At 33.2% G+C, this 24,017-nt stretch overlaps 1 protein-coding gene across 1 annotated transcript in view; it reads right to left on the bottom strand.

Moving 5' to 3' along the window:
- The window catches only part of Picot (putative inorganic phosphate cotransporter protein picot), an 84,629-nt gene extending 72,528 nt beyond the window's left edge, over positions 1–12,101 (bottom strand). The window contains exon 1 of the mRNA XM_068777022.1: positions 11,780–12,101. Within this exon, the coding sequence (XP_068633123.1) occupies positions 11,780–11,852 (73 nt within the window). The 5' untranslated portion in view covers positions 11,853–12,101. The remainder of the gene's footprint in view (positions 1–11,779) is intronic.
- Positions 12,102–24,017: the final 11,916 nt, after the last annotated feature.

Raw genomic sequence — 24,017 nt, 5'->3', positions numbered from 1 at the left:
GCGGCCATCTTAGATTTATAATGTTATTTATTTTATTATATTGTATTGTCATCTAAATTAAATGTGTGTACCAAATTTCAGATCAATCTGACAACGGGAAGGTGCTTAAATTTCAATTACTAATTTTGACCCAAACAAAAAAAAACAGACATTGTCTTCATTTAAAATAATAAAATCTTTAGTAAGAAAAGAACAATTGCCAAACACGTGTTTGGCACTAATCGGTGTAACATAACTCCTGAAGATGCCCCGTGGAGGGGTGAAACACCTGTTGAGTGATTTAACGGTGGCAGTTGTGTAATTCGCATTGTTTGCCGCATACGCATTTATCAGCGGGCTGGCGGGCGGTGCACTTTGTTGCACGACTACCACTGCATGTGCGGAAGTGGCGGATTCAATTCTAGGGCTTGCCTCGGTATGTGATCAGGGTTACTTCGTAGCGTGTGGCCTATCCAGTTCCACTTGCGACGTTTGATCTGCTGATCAAACGGCATCTCACCGCAGCGTTTCCAGAGATCTGCGTTGGAGAGTTTCTCTGGCCAGTATATACCGAGAATACATCGAAGGCAGTTGTTAACGAAGACTTGGAGCCGACGCGTGATATCCTTGGTAACCTTCCACGTCTCGCATCCATATCGATATGGAAATGGATTTACAATTGGTCACATGAAAAACCTTTGTTTTTCACGATTGAAGCCACTAATGCTCAGCGATTTGCGGGTAATTGTTTTTTTTTAATATAAAAACATGCTACGAATAAAATTTATTTAAATAGTGTTTTCATCTTTAATTTATTTATCATAAAAAATAATATTTCATTACGATAATAAATTAACCCATAAATATGTCACCACTCATATAAATATAAATAAATCTTTCATTTTTAATACCGCAACTGTCACTTCGATCCGATTCAAATTACGTCAGTGACAAGTGAAATTAAAAAAAAAACAATGATCAATCAATCAGTTTGCACATGTACGTAGAAACTTTAATAGGTTTCGGTAAACACATCGTCCATTGTTCGACCGGCGTGCATTCCATGTGCGACAAACAAAACAAAACGTTCGATGTATCGATAAACACTTTAATAGATCATTATTTTCAACTTTTATTGGTAAAGTTAAAACTTATACCATCGCAATGAGTTTGTAGATTGTAATTTTACAGCATTTCGTAGTGGAATACATGTATTTATTGACCATATTTATATAGTTAATAATTTTTTTTTACTATTATAGACGAAGCATTGAACGTGTCTACAATGCTATATGTTTACCTAGAAGAAATCTATTCAATCTCGTCTTGAAGACTCCTTAGTGATAATTGTCTGGAAATAATATGTTGTTCTACTCCTTATCTGTTCGTAATTTAAAAGTAATAGCAAAAAGCTTAGTGCGAGTGAAAGGAATTTCAACCGTGTACGGATATCGGGACTCTGTACGTCTTGTCCGATGGAAAGAAAGGAGATGGGAGATTATGAGATGGGATTTACTTTTTAGTTGTATTTATAAATTTTTGTGTACGTTTCTCGGAAATTCTAACCGAGTACTATCGCGAACTTTCTCCGTAGTATAAATAGGTGTACTCCCCATATCTACAGTTCAGTGTTGTTTTTCGAGTTATAAGATTAAGATCTACGATCAGTGATACAAAGTGACTATTTGGCAAGTTATTTGGACAGTGATTTCTTGAGCGATTTGAAAGCGAAGTTTGGACTAAGCGAAAGTATACTTTGTGTTAAAATAGGGTGACCATCTGATTTGTGAATAAAAGACTCCTTGTGAACCAGTGGCGTTTCATTTCGAGTCAGAACTCACAGTACGTAACAATATCAATCGACTAAAAACTCATGAACGCTATATATAATAAGATTTATTAAACAATATACTTTTAATTTTATGTTTAATAATAAACATAGGAACTGTATTATGCATACACACAGACCTACGCAGAATTTATTAACTTGTATGAACTGTTTCTAATAGCAACAAAATGTTTATATCGTATCACAATGCATATTTCGAACGCAAGAAAAGTATATATAAAAACTAAACTATTTTTTCTACATCTATTAACACAGTATAAACTGTTTTAAATAACAACATTGAAGATATACCATTGATCCACTTTTTGCCTTGTACAAAGTCTGGCCGTGAAAATTCATTTATGTTTTTAGTCTGTTTCAAAGATAAACTTCGCTTTATGGGATGTAGAAATCTTTACCTTATTATTATCTCGGATATATCTAACGACATCACTTTAACACGATAAGCCATAATTTCGTAATGGTTTTGATATAAAACATCTATTTAAGCTGTTGCCTTGCCATATCTAAATCCATGTTATACAAGTTCAGATTTAGAACTTAACTGTCATTGGCAGAGATGTTTGAGAGTACATGAGAAATCATTACAAGTTACGCTTTTTGTTTCAAAAATAAATATTAATCAAATATATAATCTCTAGGTAATTATTAGCTATGAAATAATTAAATACGAATTTATTAAAAACAAAGATTAAAAATAATCTTTTGACACAAATCAATTTTGTCTGTCACTCGTCAAACACAGATAAAATTTACACGTCAAACATTTTTTTTAAATATAGACAAAGCAATGAATATTATCTTTTCAGCCTAGCAGGCAGTGTGCGGAGCATATCGTATATGCAACCCATGGTTTTTGGAACCAAAAGTTTTTCGAATGGTGACACATGGTTGGAACCGCCACTAGATGAAGCGACGACATGGTCAAAGTCAAAGAAGTCCCTGGATGCAAGCAGCAAGTAAGACTGGTAATCATGGCGATTTTTAAAGAACATAAAAATAGGCTAGTGCAAAACGTAATAATAACCAATCTAATACATTCAGATGTTACCTTGCGGAAGTCCATCCTAACTAAGAAAGGGACTAATATATAGCTACTTCCGCTATGCAGCAGTAGTCGTGCAATAAAGTGCACCGCCCGCCAGCCCGCTGTAAAATCGCGTGCGGTAAACAACGCGAAACAGAACTACCATCGTTAATCTATTCTACACGTTTCACCCCTCCACAGGGCATCCTCAGATGTTAGATTCTAACTTCATTGCACGACTACTGCTGCATATCGGAAGTAGCTATATATTAGTCTCTTTCTTAGGTACGTAATAATAAGACATTTACGTAAGACATAGTCGTGTAAGAAATTAATAATGTGATTCATAAATAAAAACTGAGATAAAATTTTGTAATTAAAATAGGTGTTTATTAAAAAGAACCAAAGTAAAAACAATATAATGACACAAGTCGCAAATCAGTAACAAAGTCTTTGATGCCAAAGTAACGTGATAGTTAAAACTATTATGTTATATCTTGACAATGTAAAGAATATAAAGAGAATCACGAAAGAAGAAAATCAAAAATAGAATAAATCAATTGCCTTTGTAAACAAAGTCCCTGTCCCTTTTTAGGTGTGAAATAAAGGTCCACAAAATCAGGGTCCATAAAATAAAAGATCATTGATGAAGACCTTGCAAAGGGATTCTATCACCAGACACGATGAAATAATTTTTAGTTCAAATGTAATTTTTAATCGAGAAACATGGGCATTAAATATCGATACAAAATCCACATGCCAATGTCACAACTATTTATAAAAAGAACACGCATAAGGTGAAACAATGAAATGTTCATATTAATCGCAATGAGTTTGTATGAAACAGCGTGAGTCGTACGCGAGCCGTGGATAATGAATTGGCTCAGGTGTATTATGAAGAGAGTCATCTTATCGGTCGCCACTGTATACACATACACCGTCTGTTTTAATATACATCCTATTTGTATAGATATAAAGTTCATTTTAAAATTTTTATATACCTATTTAAATTTCGAACACATTTCCATACGTTTTTTTTTTTACTTTTATAATTCGTGTAATGGTTTGTGTCGTGAAAAATGTACATCATTATTTTAAATACTGCCGTGGAAAATAAATGATTGTTATTAATGATGTCATTTAAGGTTAAATTATAGGTATTTTAGTTTTTTGTTTTATAATTATTTATGATTCAAGTAAATTTGTAAAAGATTATGCATCGAACAATTCAAATACATTACGTGTATATTTTACAAAATGGCGACATATAATCAAGAATTTCTTCGTGTACCCAACTTGTTTCACTAAAATCTTTAATTATTATATAATAACCTATTTAATATACATAAAGTCAAAGTGAAGTCAATTATCTGTAATCCTCAGCATAAAATTAAGGTCGTTAGTCCATGAAGCGCCATCTATTGCCAAAAAAATAAAAAGAAACTCAGTGGGGTTTGAATTTTTTTTAATAATTATATTAAAAAAAATATACTTACATTACCATACATATATATACATACAAACATATAAATAGTAGTACGAAAAGCAATGTAACTGTATCTTGTTTTACATTATTCCACCATCTTCATGTCCCATCTGTCAAACGTCAGTGTCATATTCATCTTTTATTAATGTCATTTTAATATAAAAGTTAGGCCTATTTTATACAGATAAATAACTACGCATAGATGCTTTTAAAATAAATGTTATTTGTCCGCGAGGTAACTAAATACCGAGTAGTTTAATAACTAAATTTTATAATAAAATTTATCTAACACTCACGATGAATACAACAATCTATTTTACACAGATAAAATATGTTTACTTATTTTATCAAAGAAATATAATGTCACTCGTACACGCAAAGATATATCCAAATCTATGCCCTGTCTCTAAATCTTTTAAAATTAAACAATAAAAAATACATATTGAATGATAAGACATGCAAAAGCTTTAATGGTGTGACTATATTGATTTCTATTTTCAAAAATCCTTTTTTTATTAACATAGTGATTGTTGTGGTTGTCTGTAGTTGAAATTACAATTCGTCCTTTTTAAAATTATTTTGTATATTTATGTTATATTGTAATTATTGTTGACTTTATACATAAAATAATATTTGAATTATTTACATTACAAAAAATAAATACGATTCGCATTGTCCAATGGGCTTTTTGTGATGAATTGTCATTGACTCAATTAAATCTATTTACGAACCAACAAAAAAAATTTAACGACGTTACAACAAAGACATGACGTCACAGATCAATAATAATAATTATAGTGTTATATTTATCAATCTTAGCAAAACATATTCAACTTTAACTGTTTTATTGTAAGCAATTATATTTATAATTATACAAGATGATTAGTTATTCTGTAATAATACTATAGTATACACCATAACCTCGCTTTGCGTCGTTTCGTTTTGCGTTTTTTTCGAAGTTGCGTCGCTGCTTAATTAGTACTAATTTTCACTGTGCGTCGTTAGATTTTCGAGTTTGCGTTGTTCTGGGTTCGAGTCTTTAACTTTTTTTAATTTTCTTTTTTTTCTAAAAGATGGCAACCCTGGTGTTTCTAATTGCACCATGCCATCAAAACTCGGGAATTCTTTTTCTAACTAAAAACAACGCAATTTGAATTTGTTCACGTGAATTTTTTCACTTTGTTATGCTAATTTTGGAGTTCAGTTTTAATTACGTATTGTGTTGTAATGGAGTGTGTTGTGCTTTTTTTTAAAAAATAATCATAAATTTTTATAAATTTTTACGTGTTGTTTCTGGTTACAAACAAGGTAAATATTTTTCCAATTTATTTATTGGCATAGTTATATTATTTTTATTTTTTTAATGCTTACTTTGTTCAATTTTATTTTTTAAAAGTAGTATTTTCGTAATCCTGGAACCTTTCCTTCTTTTCCTGATCTTCGATCTTTACATGGTTTGCTATAGAAAATCTTAATTCACTTTGCGGCGTTTCAATTTGCGTCGTGTTTTTTTGGAACGTAACCACGACGCAAAGTGAGGTATTGGTGTAATTAATATATAGTGTAAAAGCTTCATAGAAGTTAATGTATATGAAATAGCACCTATTATCAATCGTCTTGTATAAATTGATCACCATGAAACATGATACATCAATTATCTTTTCTGCAGGAACAGACGGTTGACAATAATTTAAGCGTAATACGTAGCAATTCAAATTTTGAAAAGCTTTTTTATTACAATACACCTATCCCCCGATTTACACGGTAGCTAGGTTCCTGAGAGAAACGTGTTAATCGAAAATTAAAAATTTTCAAGTCAAAACCGTGTAAATCGTAAAACTTGCAGAAAATACACGATTTTGCTATTTAACAGTTGTGATTCTTTTCAATAATTATAGGTGTACATAGAAATAAAAATAAAATATTTTGACAAGTTAAAATATATATTATATTACGGAAAAACTGTTTTTTTTTTTATTTAATTACAATATACATTAAACAGAAGAACAAATAAGAATACACTTTCATCACTCGAAGTTATTTGTGCCGATTCGATGTTCGAAGCAGAAATATTTACATTATGAGAGATGGTAATAAAATCGGTTATTAAAACAAAAAAAAAGACTTATTTGGAAAACCGTGTAAAAGCGAAAACGTGTAAAACAAGTACCGTGTAAATCGGGGGATAGGTGTATTATCATTATGTTATTTATTATATCTAAGCCTATTCATTTTTGAAAAAGGTCCTTCTTCTTATTCTATTCAGCTGATAGATGCCCACGATTACAGTCTTACGCTGCCCGAATCCAGAGAATTTCCTTGACAATAACTATGACATCGTTCCAGCTACCCTCCACCTACCCACATCTTGTCTATCGTTGTCACTGCCACTTTAGACGATCAATTCTTCGAGCTACGTCGATGATTTTGGTTTATCTGTGAATATCCTCTGATTCTATCTCTCGAAACTTCTAGCATAGCCATTGCTCTCTAGGTGACCCAGTCTTCTCATGAGGCCCATCGTAAGCGACCACGTCTCAAATCTATATTTCATAAATCTATACTACCATTGCACTCACATATGGAATATAAACTGAATACTTTGAGAATGCGTTCTCCTTAAAAGATATATGATGATCATATTTAAATGATAAAAGATAAACATAAATATAAGATGATAATTACAAAGAAAATACGTGTTAAATATTTGAAAAATAAATAATGTTGCAAAATAAAATAGTAAGTAAACCTAGAATGTAGTGGTTGAGGATGGATGTATGGCTAATGGAATGAAAGAGAAAGACTGGGAAAATTGTAGAATGAAAGAAACAGTACGACAGATAAGATGATATATGAAAGAGAAGAATGATAATAATAAAAAATATGAATAAATTACTAGAATTAAAAAGTCCCTGACCCACACGAGATAGGGGAACGAGAGGTCCCCAACAACGGGGACCATAAAAAAAAAGATAAACCTAGGGGCGGTTTAACCTATAGTGTAGGGTGTGCAATGCACACGGGAGCCGCTGTCTTAGGAGCCGCCGTGGTTCGTTGCTTAGTTTCGCAAAAGAAATGTGTTACGGGCATATAAATAATGAGTGTTATTCTGCCGTCATAATAAGAAAGGCCGTAATTAATACCATACTGTAAGCTATACCTACTTATAAAAAATCTAGTTGGAATATGAAAAAACTTTCTTGTTACGACTACAAAGTTAATAGTTATAGCGGCGGGGGGGGGGAGGGATCAGGCCTAGGGGGCGCCAGGGTTTCATTGCACACGGGCGCTACACGAGCTAGAGCCGCCCCTGTAAAGACCAATAAGGATCTAAGGTATTTACTTTACCATTCAGGAATCGAATCTCAACACACACACACAGACGGAACTCGACCATCCACAATACCAAGAGATCTTGACCGACTTATATAAATGCTATCTTCTATCGCAGCTAAGTCCGTTAAGCTGGGGTATATTCCACTATCTTTGTTCAAGTGGTTAACTGAATATATACATACATATCAACATAAATGCCGGCGTGACCGTGTTGTAAAACCGAGTGATTGTTAAAATTTAATTACTGTGGGTATACACATATTTTGTAACGAAAGAAAAAATAATTGTTGAGGGTAGACGAATATTTGATAGTTTTATTGGTAGGTATTATGTAAAAGAAAGGTTAACATTTAACTTTGGGTAACGAAAGGTTCTCGAGTGTTGACCACAAGTGGGTAAACACGGCGTGGGTAAGCTCTCCCCCTTACTACCAGAAGATGTAAATCAGTGCAAGACCGTGTATTACGGCACCCGATATTACACTATATCACAGCTCTATCACGTTTTCAAATATATCACAATTCTTTCCTAAATATTTTTTTCTCTTTACACTTACTTTTATATATTAAAAAGATGGATCATACATAAAGATATAACATGCGAATCTTTATGTCAAACTAACTATATGTACATCGCTATATTTCTAATTACATATCATAACAAGGTAATGAATCATAAATAACATATATTTAGACTTTATCATCAGTAATTAAACACTAACACTGCATTTAAAACGTATTAAATAGCATATAAAACCTTTTTTTTATTACCTCATTCTTTGAACACTGACTTTAATTGCATTTAGCCTTCATTCTTTTATTAATTAATATTTTTAATGACTGGTGCTATAGTCTGTGGTTTACTGCGTTCGAATAGTCTTTTTTTTTAATTTATATTCACTTCGTTGAAGAGAAGAAACGTCAGTTGTGCCACTGGTGAGTCGTTTTGCATTCATTCATTCACGTCAGCTGATAGACATCCAGTGGAAGGAATAGGCCAATTTAAGAAATGTATATGTAGGGGTATTGCAGATTGCAGTGTGGCAGAATGTAGAGAACGCTGGTGCCCATACTCTTGAAACTTATTTGTGAGCAATGGCAATCCTATATAATAGTTATAAAAATAGATTCATTGATATAAAAAAAACAATTGTAAAATAAATCCGTGATAAAATTGATGTACAAGAGAAAATAATTAAACCAATTAAAACTGTGATACTGTAATAGAAATGGATAACTGAAGTGTTTGAGGATGTACGAAAGGAATGGAATGATTGAGAAAGTAAGAGAAGGAGGAAAAAAGATATTGTGTGCTATGGAAGACGAGTACGAAAATAAAAATTCTAGTGAAAAAAAAAGAAATACAAAACTCTGTTTTCAATAAAATAGGGGGTGGAAGGAGATGTCCCCAATAGCGGGGGCCACAAAAAATCCTATATAATTAATAAACAGAGTATCAATTACATAGGATTGTATCTCGGGAATTAAACTCGCGATATAGGATCGCAAATATCATTCCTCTACCGCTGGTTTACCACTGCTTATTATATTTATATTATTTTATTAATTTGTATATTTATAAGTAGATGACAACAATGGTCTAACATGCCACTAATTAGTATGTACTATATATTTATTTATTCACATATATATGTATATCTGGGAAAAACGTCTTTGGCGTCTTCAAAAAAATATTTAAAAAAAATTGTAGCATACCTTTATCCTTTAAAACTAGAATCTCGAAGCATTCTTATTTTCCTTTGACAAAGACAAAGGAACATAACTTGGTCTTCATACAGATTATTTATGATTAAAAACATTCATCGATAAAAATGTTTCTTAATATTTTTTATGTCATATATTATCTTTGTTGAGCAAACACAGATTAAGCCGGTACATACCCGCAATGTATTTTATTATGATGTAATTTATTCCTTGAATATATTTAAAGATTTATAAATATTTCGTTAAAAAATAAATATGGACATAATTGTATTTGATAGAATGCATTTTGATACATATATTCGAAAATAAATATGTAACGGTAATATAACATAGGCTATTAATAACAGATTATATATACAAAAAAATATTAATAGACAGATTTAAAAATAAGAATAAAATTTTGAAATGCTTTAAAAAATTGCACAAATTCATTATATTATATGAAAAAATGCGGGAAATGCCTAATGTGAACATCATTGTTTCTAACCAATACATAAGATTTAGATATTGATTCTAATTTTAAATTTAGTAATATTCGAACTTTATCGCATGCCAGTAAAATAAATTGAAGCAAAATTTACGAGCTTATATAAAATTTTTCACGATCAAATTTTATTTACTCTACACATAAATATGTTATCAAAATTTAATTTACTGATGATAATTATTTACATATGAATTTAAGTAAAATAAATTTCAAATATCGTGATAACTCAAAAAAGTTTTAAAAAACATCATGAGAAAACTGACATATTCCAATTCCAAAATTAAAATTTCGAATATTCTGTGACATCTACCAAACTAGCTCACATGAACGACAGCTGATAAATTCTCGGAATTTCTATTATACATTTTTTTACAGTTTCATTATTTAATTTATTGATTATTTTTCAAAATTAACAGCAAGATTAAATAATAATAACTAAACAGTAACACGTGAAAGTCATTTACAAGTTTTAGCATATAGAAACCACATAAATCAAAGATGGCGGTATCATAACATAAATATTACGTATATTACGTAATTAATACATTTATTTTAAAAATATTTACTTTCATTTGCCAATAACCACAATAAATAACCAAATTAAAATATAGAGATAATGTAGATTTTATTGCAGTTAAAATAAAATAATCAATAAAACATTGTCAATCTGTTTTCAACTAATATTTTTAATGTAAAGGAAGATAGTTTGACCGCTTTCTATATAAATAAAACGAAATCGCCACGTGTATGCCTAAACGCAAAACCGAAAAAAATTCTATACACTTCTAGAATTAATGAACGACCTTATGGAATTTCGAAGAATTTAGTAAAAACCATGTACCTTCGTGTATATATTTTCGAGTACCAAGAAGTATTACCATTAATATATAATTATTTTATTATTAAAGTATTAGTGCGGAAAAATAAAAACTTATTTTTAGGTAACAGTTGTTTATTATTAGAATATTAAATTAATATAACAAAAGATCACTCGGAAGGTTTGTTTGTTAAGAAATTTCTATTTATTGGCGAAATGTTCAAAGCTTTTATATTTAAGGAATCTTGTCCGCACAATTCGAGAATGGAATGATATGCCGGCTTTTTTTTTACGAGAATTATAACCCAAGTCTCTTCAGGGCCAATGTGAAAGTACCTACTGAGTCAGCGGTCTTCATCTTCGACCACAGGATCGATAATCTTCAAGCGAGTTGGTGGTCATTCAAAAAAGTTATTAAGTTTTGTTAAATGCACATAAGGAACTGTCCTCGAGTTAAATAATAAACGTGGTATACCTACACATCTACTAACAGAATAATGCTGTCTGTTGTGTGTACATATGTATTTACTGTAATGTGTAAACATGGCGTTCCAATATTGTTTTTGCTATGATAACATGTTTGTTAAAAATTTTGCTTGCTTTAGTCTCTTTGAGACAAAATATACAAGATTTAAAATTATATGTAAGATGTATAAACGTAATAACAATATTCTTATTAAACGGGATAAAAGATATTGCATATTTTTTTTCTAATTTAACATTTTAATTTCAATTTAACACAAAATAATATTTTTTTAGTATCTAATATTTTAAGAAATCATAAATTGAAATAGGAATCTTTTTTTACATAAATGTCGATTTAAAATATTCACTTTTTTATGCAACCCAAAAATGTTCAAAACTACCAACATAATTTAAAAAAAAAATAAGATTTAAATGTAATGCAATGAAAGTGTAATATTAATTTAATATATAATAAAGTTTTAAAATTACAGTAACTATTATAATTTTTAATAATTTTACGAAACAAAACAGGTTAGTTTTGCTGTTTGTCAATGTTCAATTTACCGCCATTACGAGTGCCCTTTGAAATTAATAAAAAAAAAAACTTACTTGGCGTATCCGAAATGTCATCCATAATCGCCAGCTTGCTCGGACGTTTGTCGTCTTCGGATTTCAAACCCATTTTTCACTGCGGCGATTCGACAAATTAAATTTAATTATTATTAAACAAGATGAAAAATTCGCGCCTTTTTCGAAATGCCAAAAAATGTCACACGGTACACTGGGTTAATTTACTTTTGACCTATATTTTTTATTGGCGTATTTGACATTTAACAATATTTTTTATATGTATATCGTGATTGTGCGCGCGTCAGATAGTCATGCTGGCTGGCTTTTCGCCGCGAAGGTTGCACTCGACTGTCGCCGCGCGCCGGTCCGGCCGTGTTTTTAAGGCACGCTTACCGTACGAGTCGATCGTCAGACGAGTGTAGGGGAACCATATTTTGCAACACGTTTTGTCAGCCGTATTGAATAACATTGCCAACGAACGGAAAGATACAAAATATCCACAGACTATGTATACAGACATTCGATATATATAAAGTTTCATAAAAGTAGTACGTAGTTTGAAGGATTGCTTGTCAGAAGTGGCTATGTGCAGGGCAGTTCGTTAGTGCAACTGTCGGCCATTGGAGTCAAAAGGTTCTTATGGTGACCACGCACTGGTCATCTTTGGAGGGGATATATATCTTGCAGTGGGAGTTTATCCGCTCACATGATGATGTCGATGATGACAAAACAATCACAAGTCTTTACATAATCACCAACATTTACTCAAAAATCTACCAACTACCTCTTGTCCCTCCTAATTATGGTACGGTAAATTTTGAGTCCAGCCTTTGTAACAATTTGCCGTGAATAAAAAAGTTTTTTAATTAATAATATACTTTATTTAATAAGAAGTCAGCAGCGACAGATAATAATAATAAATTTTTATACGCCATTACAATTTTAAGAACACTTTTTCTTACTATATAATTATTATTTTATTTAATATTTCTAAAAGTATTTATTTTTGGGCGCTATGTAAGATGCATTGACAGTAATTAAGCTATACATTCACTGATTTAAAGCTTTTACACCGATAACCTATCATCCTGTATATTAATTAAATGATAATTTAGATAGGTCAAATACTTTCAACAAACTAAAAATTTAATACATTACATTTGGATGAAAAATTAAATTTGTCCGGTAAAAAATTATAAAATCGTGGTGGCCCTAATCAGGTAGGAATCGGCATCATTGATATTGACACATTGCGAGCGACCGTCCCTGAAGAGACTTCTCAGTTATCCGATACTTATTGTTAAATCTATATCTTGTATAGATATACTTATATGTAAATGTCTCTGTTTTACGCCATAACTTGTGAATGACTTTGCCTGTTTCATTCATATTTTATTTATAAATTACGTAATGCTATATGGAAAGTTATAATGGAAAAAATAACATTAAAATGTTGTAACTATTGAACCTTTGCTCGTTTGACAGTTCGATATGAAGTACGCGCGTTTGACAGTTCGTCATGAATTTCGCGCGTTTGACAGTTCACGTGCTGCAAATTTAAATAGTCGTTTAACAACTATATTCATTATTTATTTATCTCATATTTTATAAATAAATAAAGTGATCAATTTTAAATACGTTACAATATTTATTTATTTTGATTTTCGAACGCGACAGACTTATAACTTCTGACAATTCAGTTTGACAGCTAGTAGATTATAAAATAACATTTTGAAATTGGAAAATAGTAAAATTGTACGTATGATAGGTTTATCTAACAGAGATTTACGATAACACGCGACATGCGCGTTATCATTATATTTATATAAAAAATCTAACAAGAGTTGAATCTTATTTACGTACGCTGTTCTTTAGTTGACATACGTATTAAATTAGTTGCCAAATATATCGTTGATGTAAAATCAATATAATATGTTCTTTTTTTTTCTTTACAGCCGATGGACGACCACAGCAAAACTCTCCACGCCACGCTTGGTAGACGGGTTGGCGATCACAGTGTGGGATATATACATAGAGGACGCGCTGATCATCCTCTGGAAACCTGAAAATTTGGGAGAATGTTATATAATTAATATACAGAGTGAATTATACAAGACTATATCCTTTTCCATTAAGTTGCCACTTAAGCAGATATATTGTAATCTAATATATAAAATTCTCGTGTCACGGTGTTCGAACTTGAACTCCTCTGAAACGGCTTGACCGATTTTTACCAAATTTTATATGCGTATTTAGTAGGTCTGAGAATCGGCTACTATCTATTTTTCATACCCCTAAGTGATAAGGGTTGTTCACACTTAAAATTTTTTTTTATTTTTTTGACGAAATTTTTTGTTTTTATTTTTTTATGATACAACATACAAAAATATATACAACCCTAAATTTTCACCCCTCTACGATCAAACCTTATTTTTAAATTGAAAATTAAAAATATTTTTTTGCAAAACAACGTTTGCGGGATCAGTTAGTAATATATATTTAAGAGATTAAAAAAATATGTTAGAATTTAACTCAACTATCAACCATGTCAAAAATCAAAATCGAAGTTACACTTGTATAAAAATATGTAGTTTTATATTAACATGTACATATATAGACAATTTGTTGTAAAAATTAAATACAGATTAATAATATCTAACAATTAATTGTGAATATTTTTTACTGTTTGTTTATTAAAATATATGACTGTAGTTCAATTTAAATGACGCTTACAAACTTTAATGGAAAATTAGTAATTAAAATCATTATTATCACATCATAATCATGTCAGAAGGGAGACGACCTCACCCACCCATAGGGCTTCTAATAAGATTGTCACGAAGACAGGTCCTGCACTACCCTTTACCTTGAAAATATCATGAGTTCACTTAGTGGGAAAGTCATCTGCGTCGTGTGTACCACCTCGTGGTCGCCACTCGAAAACCTTTCGGCCACAACTGCCATCGATGTACGCTTCCTACTGCCACTTTGAAATAGCAATTCTTCGATCTACATCTGCAACTGGTTCTTCTGCGGACCTTCTCATTCGTTCCCTCAGCGAAGCTCCTAGCATATCTTCTTCTATTGCTCTCTGTGCAACTATTAGTTTTTTTTTTATAAGGCCATCTTAAATGACCACTATCTTTACAATAGACAAAGGCCTCTTTAATTTTTTTCTAAAAATATATAGAAAAATCTAGTTCAACAATTTCTCTTTTCTTAAATATATCTTAATAATTTACTTCACGACGGTAAAAATGTTAATTTTTATAACTGGCGAGTAAAAAAAATTGAAATTTTGAAAAAAGAACTCTTAACTATTTAAAAAAAAAAAACATTTTAACCGAATTTCAAAAACTCCACTGTACAGAAACCTAGCCGTGAAGAGATATTGAAAATTTTACGGTTATTTTCATACGCTGTATTTGACATTGGTAATAGGTGATGAAAATTTATTGTTACAAATATGAAACAAAGAGACAATGTTCACAGATGATGTTTCCTATAAAGCATATAACCTTGATAAAGTCATCGGAAAAAGAAGGCTGCTTCTTTTGGTTAATTGAAATCAATGGAGGAAGCTATATCTAGCAGTAGACGATCTATGACAAATCATTTCGAAGATGATGATAGAAGAATTACCTAAAAAACTAAGAAGAGGAATAAGCGTTGGTTAAATGTTTTTGTGGAGAACGTTGGAGAATAATGTCTACTCAGTAAAATCTGGACAATGTATGATCTCCCACGGAAAAACAAGCAATCGAGTATTTGACCATAGCAGGTATGGAATTGTAGACACCTTCAGCTATTCCCTGAAAGAAAAGAAAAACTTCATGACCGGTTCCTAGAAGCAGAAGAAGTGTAAAGAATGTAAAAGCATACTAGTTGTGTCCGTGACTTCGTCCGCGTGGAATCAAACAAAATAATCTAGTTTATTTTGTTTTTTCCTTCATTTTTCCTAAAATAAAAGCAGCCTAAGTTACTCCTTATTATATCAGCTACCTGCCAGTATAAGTCCCGTCAAAATCAGTCCAGTCATTTCAGAGATTTGTTGGAATATACAGACAGAAAATGAATTATATTTATATATATATATATATATATATATATATACACACATAAGCATCTGGTAAAAAGTACTACGCTAGATGGAAGCCGCTTCCGGCTCATTTTCTTGTGGACTTTCTACGGCCAATATAATAGTGTCGATTATAAAAAGGAGTACATTTTTAGTTTAGTACATAAAATGACTATATTTTGTGACTTTTGTCAGCAATCTGTTTACAATATAAAAACACCTACCCATTGAACAAATAGTCTGTAAACCTAACATAAAATAAATAAACGAATAATAACCAAACGATCTCCTTGCCAGGATTTCTATTTAAAAAATTAAAAATCGAATCATTAATTTCCCGCCAAAAATGACAGTTATACAAACTGTCACATGGAGTACTGATTGTTTTTTTTTTCAAAACAAAAGGTAGTGAAAAGTCAGAGTGAGTCACTGGTATGTCCCAGGATAATATCGCATGCAGAACACGTCGGAGGTTAAGAAACGAGCCTTCGCGACCGGACTTATTTGGGGTACGAGGAAATAACCGGTCCGAAATCGACGCTCCCATGCTTTTACGTAAACGCGATAATATAAACTTTTATACAAAAATTTTTGTAAAGGCCGACTTTGTACCGCGAAAAGTTATTAGCTAGAAAAAAAAAATATGTCATGCAAATTTCTGAACGAATGCAGCTGCAGCAATTTGTATTAAATATTTGCTGATTCTGAACGTAGTTTTCGTTGTAAAGCTCTAAATTGTGTCACTCAGTCAATCATGTCAGCTAATAGACGCACACTGCAAGACAGATTAATAAAACCTACCTTAATTAACAAAATTGTCTACCTGGTAGAAATCTGATCCCTGTATCCCCCTGCGATACCATGATTACCTGCCGCATGTGATAAATATTTTAATAAATTATCCATGAATAAAAATGTACAATAATGGAAATGAAAAAAGTGAAAATTGAAAAGTACACCTATCCCCCGATTTACACAGTAGATACGTTCCTGAGAAAAACGTGTAAATCGAAAATTACAAATTTTCAAGTCAAAACCGTGTAAATCGAAAATCTTGCTGAAAATGCATAATTTTGCTGTTTAACAGTTGTGATTTTTTTTTCAATATTTTTAGGTGTACATAGAAATAAAAATAAAATGCATTGACAAGTTAAAATATCATCATTTCTCCCCGAAATTTCCTGCATTAATTCCCTTTGAATTTTACTTTAATCACAGCCGTTAATTTATAGTAATCTAAATAATACACTCACTTGTAATTTACGAAGATGGAAAATTAAATCTTTCTGAAACTGTGAAACTTTTACTCAAATACAATTTTCCGTAGATATATTCTATCTATATAGATTCCCCGTGAAATGTGTACACAGCACGCGTATTCAATCACAGTAGCATTTAGTAGAGTGCGATTAAAACAAAAAAAAAACTTATTTGGAAAACCGTGTAAAACCGAAAACGTGTAAAACAAGTACCGTGTAAATCGGGTGATAGGTGTATAAAACATTATTAAAAAGTATGTATAAACAAGTCATAGAGTGAGAGGAAAGGAGAAAGATGGTAGAAGTAAAGGAATAATAGCAATTGAAATGTACGAAAGACGAGTAAAACTTAATGTGAAAAAATTAATCAAATAAAAGTACCTGTCTTGTCTGTGATGTGAAAAAGAGACCAGATACTCGGCCTTTAAAAAAACCTGCCACGCATTTCTATCGTCGATTTCTAATCGTGTACTTTGTTTGTTCTATATTATTGTGTTAGCCTTACACTGTAATAAATTGTAGCAATTGTAAGCGGACTAAATGAAATAATCTGATATAATGATTACTTTATACGTCGATTAAATATGAATTGTATTGCTACAAAACGCGCGAACTTCAATGCGAACTGTCAAAAGCACGAAGTTCATATCGAACTGTCAAACGTGCTAAGTTGGAATAGTCGTTTTTTTTTTTAATTTTATAAACTTCTGCGCAATTCTCTTACTCTTTTTTCTTATCAAAACCACATGTAGAAATAAACCATTAGAAAATTTAAAAAATTATGAATGAAATTCGTATAAACGTTTACATTAACACCATGATTGATTTTTTTTATATAAAACTACCTGTATCATAGGCGCATTTCCACCATACCGACTAAAATAAGCCACGACTCTTAACGCCACCAGTCGTTCGATTTTTTCGTTTCAATTCAAATCAGTATGAACTGTCACGGCATTTTATGAAATTCATTTGAATGACAGTGGCGTCATCTGTCGAAAATTGTTGAAACTAACTTAGAAACATTTTTGGGCTTATAAACTATAATTTTGCTGAAGATTATAACTTTATTAAATTTATAGTTTACAAGTCTATAAAGGACATACAGATAAACGTTTATTATTATATATGTAGACTACCTGTTCTTACAGACTGCAAAAATTACTGACATATCGCATTTCAATAGAAAAAAAATTATTAAATGGGTTAGTTACTTTACGTAATATCACAAAAAATAAGGTTTTTCAAGTGCCCAAAAGAAGGCGGGATGTACATAGATATAAATAGATCTTAAAATAGCATAAACGCTTATTCACAGGATAATATAAATGAGTCAATATAACAGTTTCTTGAATCATATTAATAAATGCAACCTTTACGAAGGACACTACACTATTTTATTGACCGCGAAATGACCTCAAATTACGACGTTATTTTCCTGTTGAAGACGCTCTGAGGAAAATATACCTTTCTTAGATTCATATTCATTCACACACACACGACGCACACACACACACACGCACATAGACGCACGCACGGCTGTTACCGAGCGTATCTCCATAGGTTCAAATACGAAGATTCCCCTGACTGTCCTAATTGTGTCGGAATGATTGAAGATGCAGAGCATGTCTTTTTCGTCTGCCCCCGATTTAACGAAGCCAGGAGGTCTTGGGAAGAAGGTGTAGGATGCAAAATTTATCCTGAAACTCTGATAGCTACAATGCTATCCTCGCCTTCGGCCTGGGAACTTACGAGCGCGTACTGTACGACGGTGCTGAAGGAGTTGCGAAAAATAGAGCAGGAGCGGAGGAAGCTGGCCTGAACAGCCACTTTATCAGAGAAAGCTGCAGCTAAATCCCCCCGCGAAGTAATGCCTAACGGCCATGCCGTGGGGACCAGGGATACCGAAGAGAGAGGATTGTTTTTAGTCGGTATTGATGTCTAGATCGAGTCCGACATACGGGGCACCAAAATCAGGACCTATGATACGTAAAAGTATTTTTAAACCTCTATAAAAAAAAACACAGGCGCGCGGTGTTACCTTCTTCTTTCTTCAGCATGGACCTCCACTAAAGATTAACACGATGACCTGTCATGTACTGCTTGTATTTAGCAACTTCCCGCGACTATGAAGTCGGTCCTAGCGGGGAGTCTACCCACGCTTCGTCTACCAGCCCGTGGTCAATATTCGACAACCTTACTACCCCGACAGCTGTACAGCCCAGGGACGGCTCCAGCTCGTGTAGCGCCCGTGTGCAATGAAACCCTGGCGCCCCAAGCCCTTCCCCCCAACCCCGCGGCTATAACTATTAACTTTGCCGTCTAACAAGAAAGTTTGTTCATATTCCAAAAAGCTATTTTATAAGTAGGTATAGCTTACAGTATGGTATTATTTACGGCCTTTCTTCTTATGACGGCATAATAACACTCATTGTTTTTATGCCTGTAGCACATCTCTGTTGAGAAACTAAGCGGCGAACTGCGATAGATTCTAAGACGGTGATTTTAGCTGTACAGGGAGCGCCGCGTCGGCCCCGGCGGCGCTAGTGTGCATTGCACACCCTGCACTATATGTTAGGCCGCCCCTGCAAAAACCATATCGTTAACTTAATGTTTAAGCACAAATATGTATGTAAAGACACACACACTCAACATAAACATAATCAATAGCAGTTCACAATCGCTAAGCCGTGGAGAGGTATGCTTGGGATTTTCTTCAAGATTGAATCCGGAATGAGGAGTAGCTTGAATGAAAGAAACCTATATGGTCTAGCGCAGTGATTCCCAAAGTGGTCTATATCGACCCTTAGGGGTCTATTACAACCTGCATGGAAGTCTACGTCAGCGAAAAAAAATTTGGGGGTCCATGAAATGAAAATTGGGGTCTACGATAGTGCTATTTATTTCCTAGTAATTTATGATTAAAGCATCAGGTTCATCGTTCTCACTAAAAATACGTATAAAAAAAAAGTTTCGTATATTTTACATAACAGATACAAAATTTATTTTGAGTGGTTTAAATTAAAATTCAATTAATAAATGTATAAATTAACATGTGTTTTTACTTTAAGTTTTTAACACTAAACTTCACTACAGTTAGAAATTTACAGGAAATCAATATCAGGTAAGTAGGGGGTCTACCCAACACGGAAAAACATGGCAAGGGGTCTACGACACAAAAAAGTTAGGGGAACTCTGGTCTAGCGCAATGGCATGTTAAAGGGTTGCACAACGTCTATTTCCAAAGGGGATAGAAGACATTGTTCACCGAAACAATACTTGCATGAAAGCACCAAAACTGCGCGACATATTTTCACTTGACGTTGTCAAATAAAACACTCTCATTTGGACAAATATCAATCAATTTTTAATTCTTTTCGTATTATAAAGAAACAATAAACATTTTTTTTTTCTTTGATGATTTATAATACTGCCATCATCACAACTTGTATCTGTTCTTTTACCATCCTCAGAACCACTAGCAATCGAATCAACGTCCGAGGAAATATCCCGTGATATAATTATTTTTTTAAATAATATAGAACAACGGTAAAAATTAAATTTAGAATAACTCGTGTTACAAAATACGCGTGAGGTCAGACTACGTCCACTCTCACAGAGCAACAATGACAAACTGAAACTTGCAGCGCAAAAGCGCTGTCCCGCAGTTTTCGATATAAAATAACGAAGCGCTTTTACGCCACGTAGCAGTAAAGATTTCTTCGATGAAAAGTTCTTTTGGAAACCTATGTTCAGCTATACAAGTCCTAAGGCTGCAATATCCTGTAAAATAAACTTTTTGATATTTCTATCTATTCCTACTGTCAATGTAGTTATGTTTCACATTTTGTAATAACTTATTTTTGAAATTAAACTTCTTGTGATCTTTTTAAAGGTATATTGGACTCTGAATGCTCAATACCGGATGCGGTAGTAGTAAAACGCAGCTGCAGTAGTGACGTACGGTCAACGTTATGCATAGAGGACGACCCGATCTTGGTCCAGCTCTTCACGGGGTCCAGGGGGTTCTCTGAGTACCTTCATAGGTTTAAGCTCAGGGAGGACCCCTCGTGCTTCTGTGAACCGGGCGTGGACCAGACCGTGATCCACCTGGTAGCAGAATGTCCCGCATTTGGAGGGCTCCGGTACGAGACCGAATGCCGGATAGGAAAAAAGATTGACGAGGCCACACTCGTCTCCATTATAATGGAAAAGGATGCATAAGAGCCCGTCCTCAAATTCTTTAGGAAAGTTGCACAATACGTAATAAAACATAGTTAAACATAAAATATTGTAAGTCTTATTATATATTTAATCTTATTAAGATAGATTTTGTAATTAAAATAAAAAATGTAAAAATCTGTGATACAAATTGATGTTCATGAGAAAAATAAATAAACTAAATAAAGCTGTGATACTGCAATAGAAAATACAACTGAAGTGTTTGAGGATGGATGAAAGGAATGGAATGATTGAGAAAGGAAGATGGAATTATGGAATGATAGAAGGAAGAAAAAGATAGAAGATATTGTGAACTATGGAAGACGAGGACGAAAATAAAAAATTCATGTAAAAAAATTGTTAAGAAATAAAAAAAAAACCCTGTTCCCATCAAAATAGGGGTGGAAGGAGAGGTTCCAATAGCGGAGGCCTCATAAAAAAAAACGTTATGCATAAATTAAACAGCTAGTGTTAATATGAATGGTGTTCAACAGTACGAATGATGATAGTTTTGCTTGAAATGTACGATAAGATAACAGTAACCAAGTTCGCGGTTTTTTGAGATCACGCTGCCGACACGAACGAACGGAGGCTGGTTGAGTGGTCCATCGATCATTGACGTATGATGACAGTTCAAAAATCATTTCCACACTAGCTTATATCCGCGTCTTTGCTCGTGAAGTACTTACAGATATTTTATTATTAGCTTAAATATCTTTGGTAGATGTAAATGTCACATAAAAATACATAGTTGAAGAGTCCCATCGTTTTAAAGTTAAAATTAATCGTCCCAAGCCACGCCCCAAAGTCAATTTAAAGTAAGAAAAGGACCAATATTTAGCCACTTTCGCACATGCAGTAGTAGTGCACTTTTCTCACAACGTGCACTTTGTTGCACGACTACTGCTGCTTGTGCATGGCTAAATATTGGTACTTTTCTTACTTAGCATGGACTTCCGCAAGGTAACGCCTGATTCCATTAAAAAAATCAATTAAAAGGTTTCTAATTGGCTGTTGTTTTTGAAAGTATTCTTCTCAATTGGTCAATGTGAATTAAATATTTCAATTTACATTTTTGATTGTTTGCTTGTTGGTTTGTCCAATACCACGGTCTTTTGTTAAAAATAAATAATGGTGGACATTCTTCGATGCCATTGCCGATCTGTGGTCTTCAGTCTTAAAACCCAGTGCCTCAATCAGCTCTGTTTGTTCTGTTCTGTTCTGTTTTGTTCGTCTGTTTGTATATTTTCAAACAGATTGTAACCACAATTACAATTTTATCTGCAATTGAAATACAATAAAAAAAGTTACAATTAAAATCAAAATTGTAATTAAAATATAAAGCCGAAGACACTATTGATTTAAATTAAAAATACCATTAGCATCACATTTTTAATTTCCTGTCCTTTAGGATAGAAAATACAGGATTTTTGAGATGAAAGACCACTGTTTACTTTAATTGCGTTCATATTTTACCTAGTTTGGAGATAGCAGGGCGTTCAGAGAGAGTGTGCGTGAGAATTACACCAAATTATTCCCCCATCTCCTTTCTTCCATCAGACAAGACGTATGGATTCACGACATCCGTACACGGTTGAAATTAATTTCACCCGCACTGAGAGTTTTGCTAATGGTTTTATAGTGCAAACAGGCAAGAAGTGGAACAAATTACTGGCGTCATTACTTCCAGACAATTATAACTTAGGGGTCTTCAAAATAAGAGTGAATAGGTTTCTTCTAGGCAAACATGCAACATAAACCTCGTCATCGCTTAACATCAGGCGAGACACAGGTCAAATGCTTCGCCTACTACTACTACTCCGCTAGCTCAGTGACCCAAAGTGGGTCTTGGCCTCCGAAGCGAGAGACTTCCATTTTCCTCTATCTTGCGCCATCGTCTGCCATTGGTTGACATTCAATTCGCGCAAGTCTGCCTCAACGCGATCGATTCAGCGATATCTGGGTCTACCCCCTGGTCTTCGACCCCTCGGTTTTTCTAGGTACGCTACCTTCACGCTCCGATCCGATCCCATTCGCTCCAAGTGACCAAGCCAGCGGATTCGTTGAGCTTTATATTCGCCAATGATATTTGGCTGTGCTACTATAGTCTCAATTTCGTTATTCTTTCGGAGCCTCCAAGATCCGTCTTGATTTCTCGCTGGTCCCAAGATCTTCCGCATGATTTTGCGTTCCGTCACTAGCAGTTTTTGTTCTTCTTTTTCTACACAGGAAAATATAAAATTATGATTTGAGGTCCCTTTGGAGGTGGCTAACTTAGTTACATTATCACCAAAGTGGAAGGAAGTCAAGCTCTTAAGATGGTGGAGCGAAATCCATGAAACACCACAAGCCGCGTGCGCAGGTATATATATACCTGCACACGCGCCACCACTCAACCAGCCTCCGTTCGTTCGTGTCGGCAGCGTGATCTTAAAAAACCGCGAACTTGGTTACTATTATCTTATCAAACATTTCAAGCAAAACTATCATTGCGTGTGCAGGCTGCATACGCGCCACCGTGTATATATATATATATATATAAATATATATATATATATACTTATATAGTCGTCGAAAAACGCTGGTTGTAGGGAGCTTCCATTTATAACTATTGGAAATCTATGGCGAAGATTTATGTCCACTCGTGGACATCCTATTGCTGGAATGATGATCATGATATGAATACCGTTGTAGCATCTTCTTCAACTCTGTTGAACCT

Source organism: Battus philenor, unplaced genomic scaffold (assembly GCF_028537555.1).
Source record: "Battus philenor isolate CCGP_79_NKW_IND1 unplaced genomic scaffold, ilBatPhil1.0.hap1 SCAF_13, whole genome shotgun sequence".
Taxonomy (NCBI): domain Eukaryota; kingdom Metazoa; phylum Arthropoda; class Insecta; order Lepidoptera; family Papilionidae; genus Battus; species Battus philenor.
Note: the sequence above shows the minus strand (reverse complement) of the source record. Positions and strands in the feature narration are given on the sequence as shown.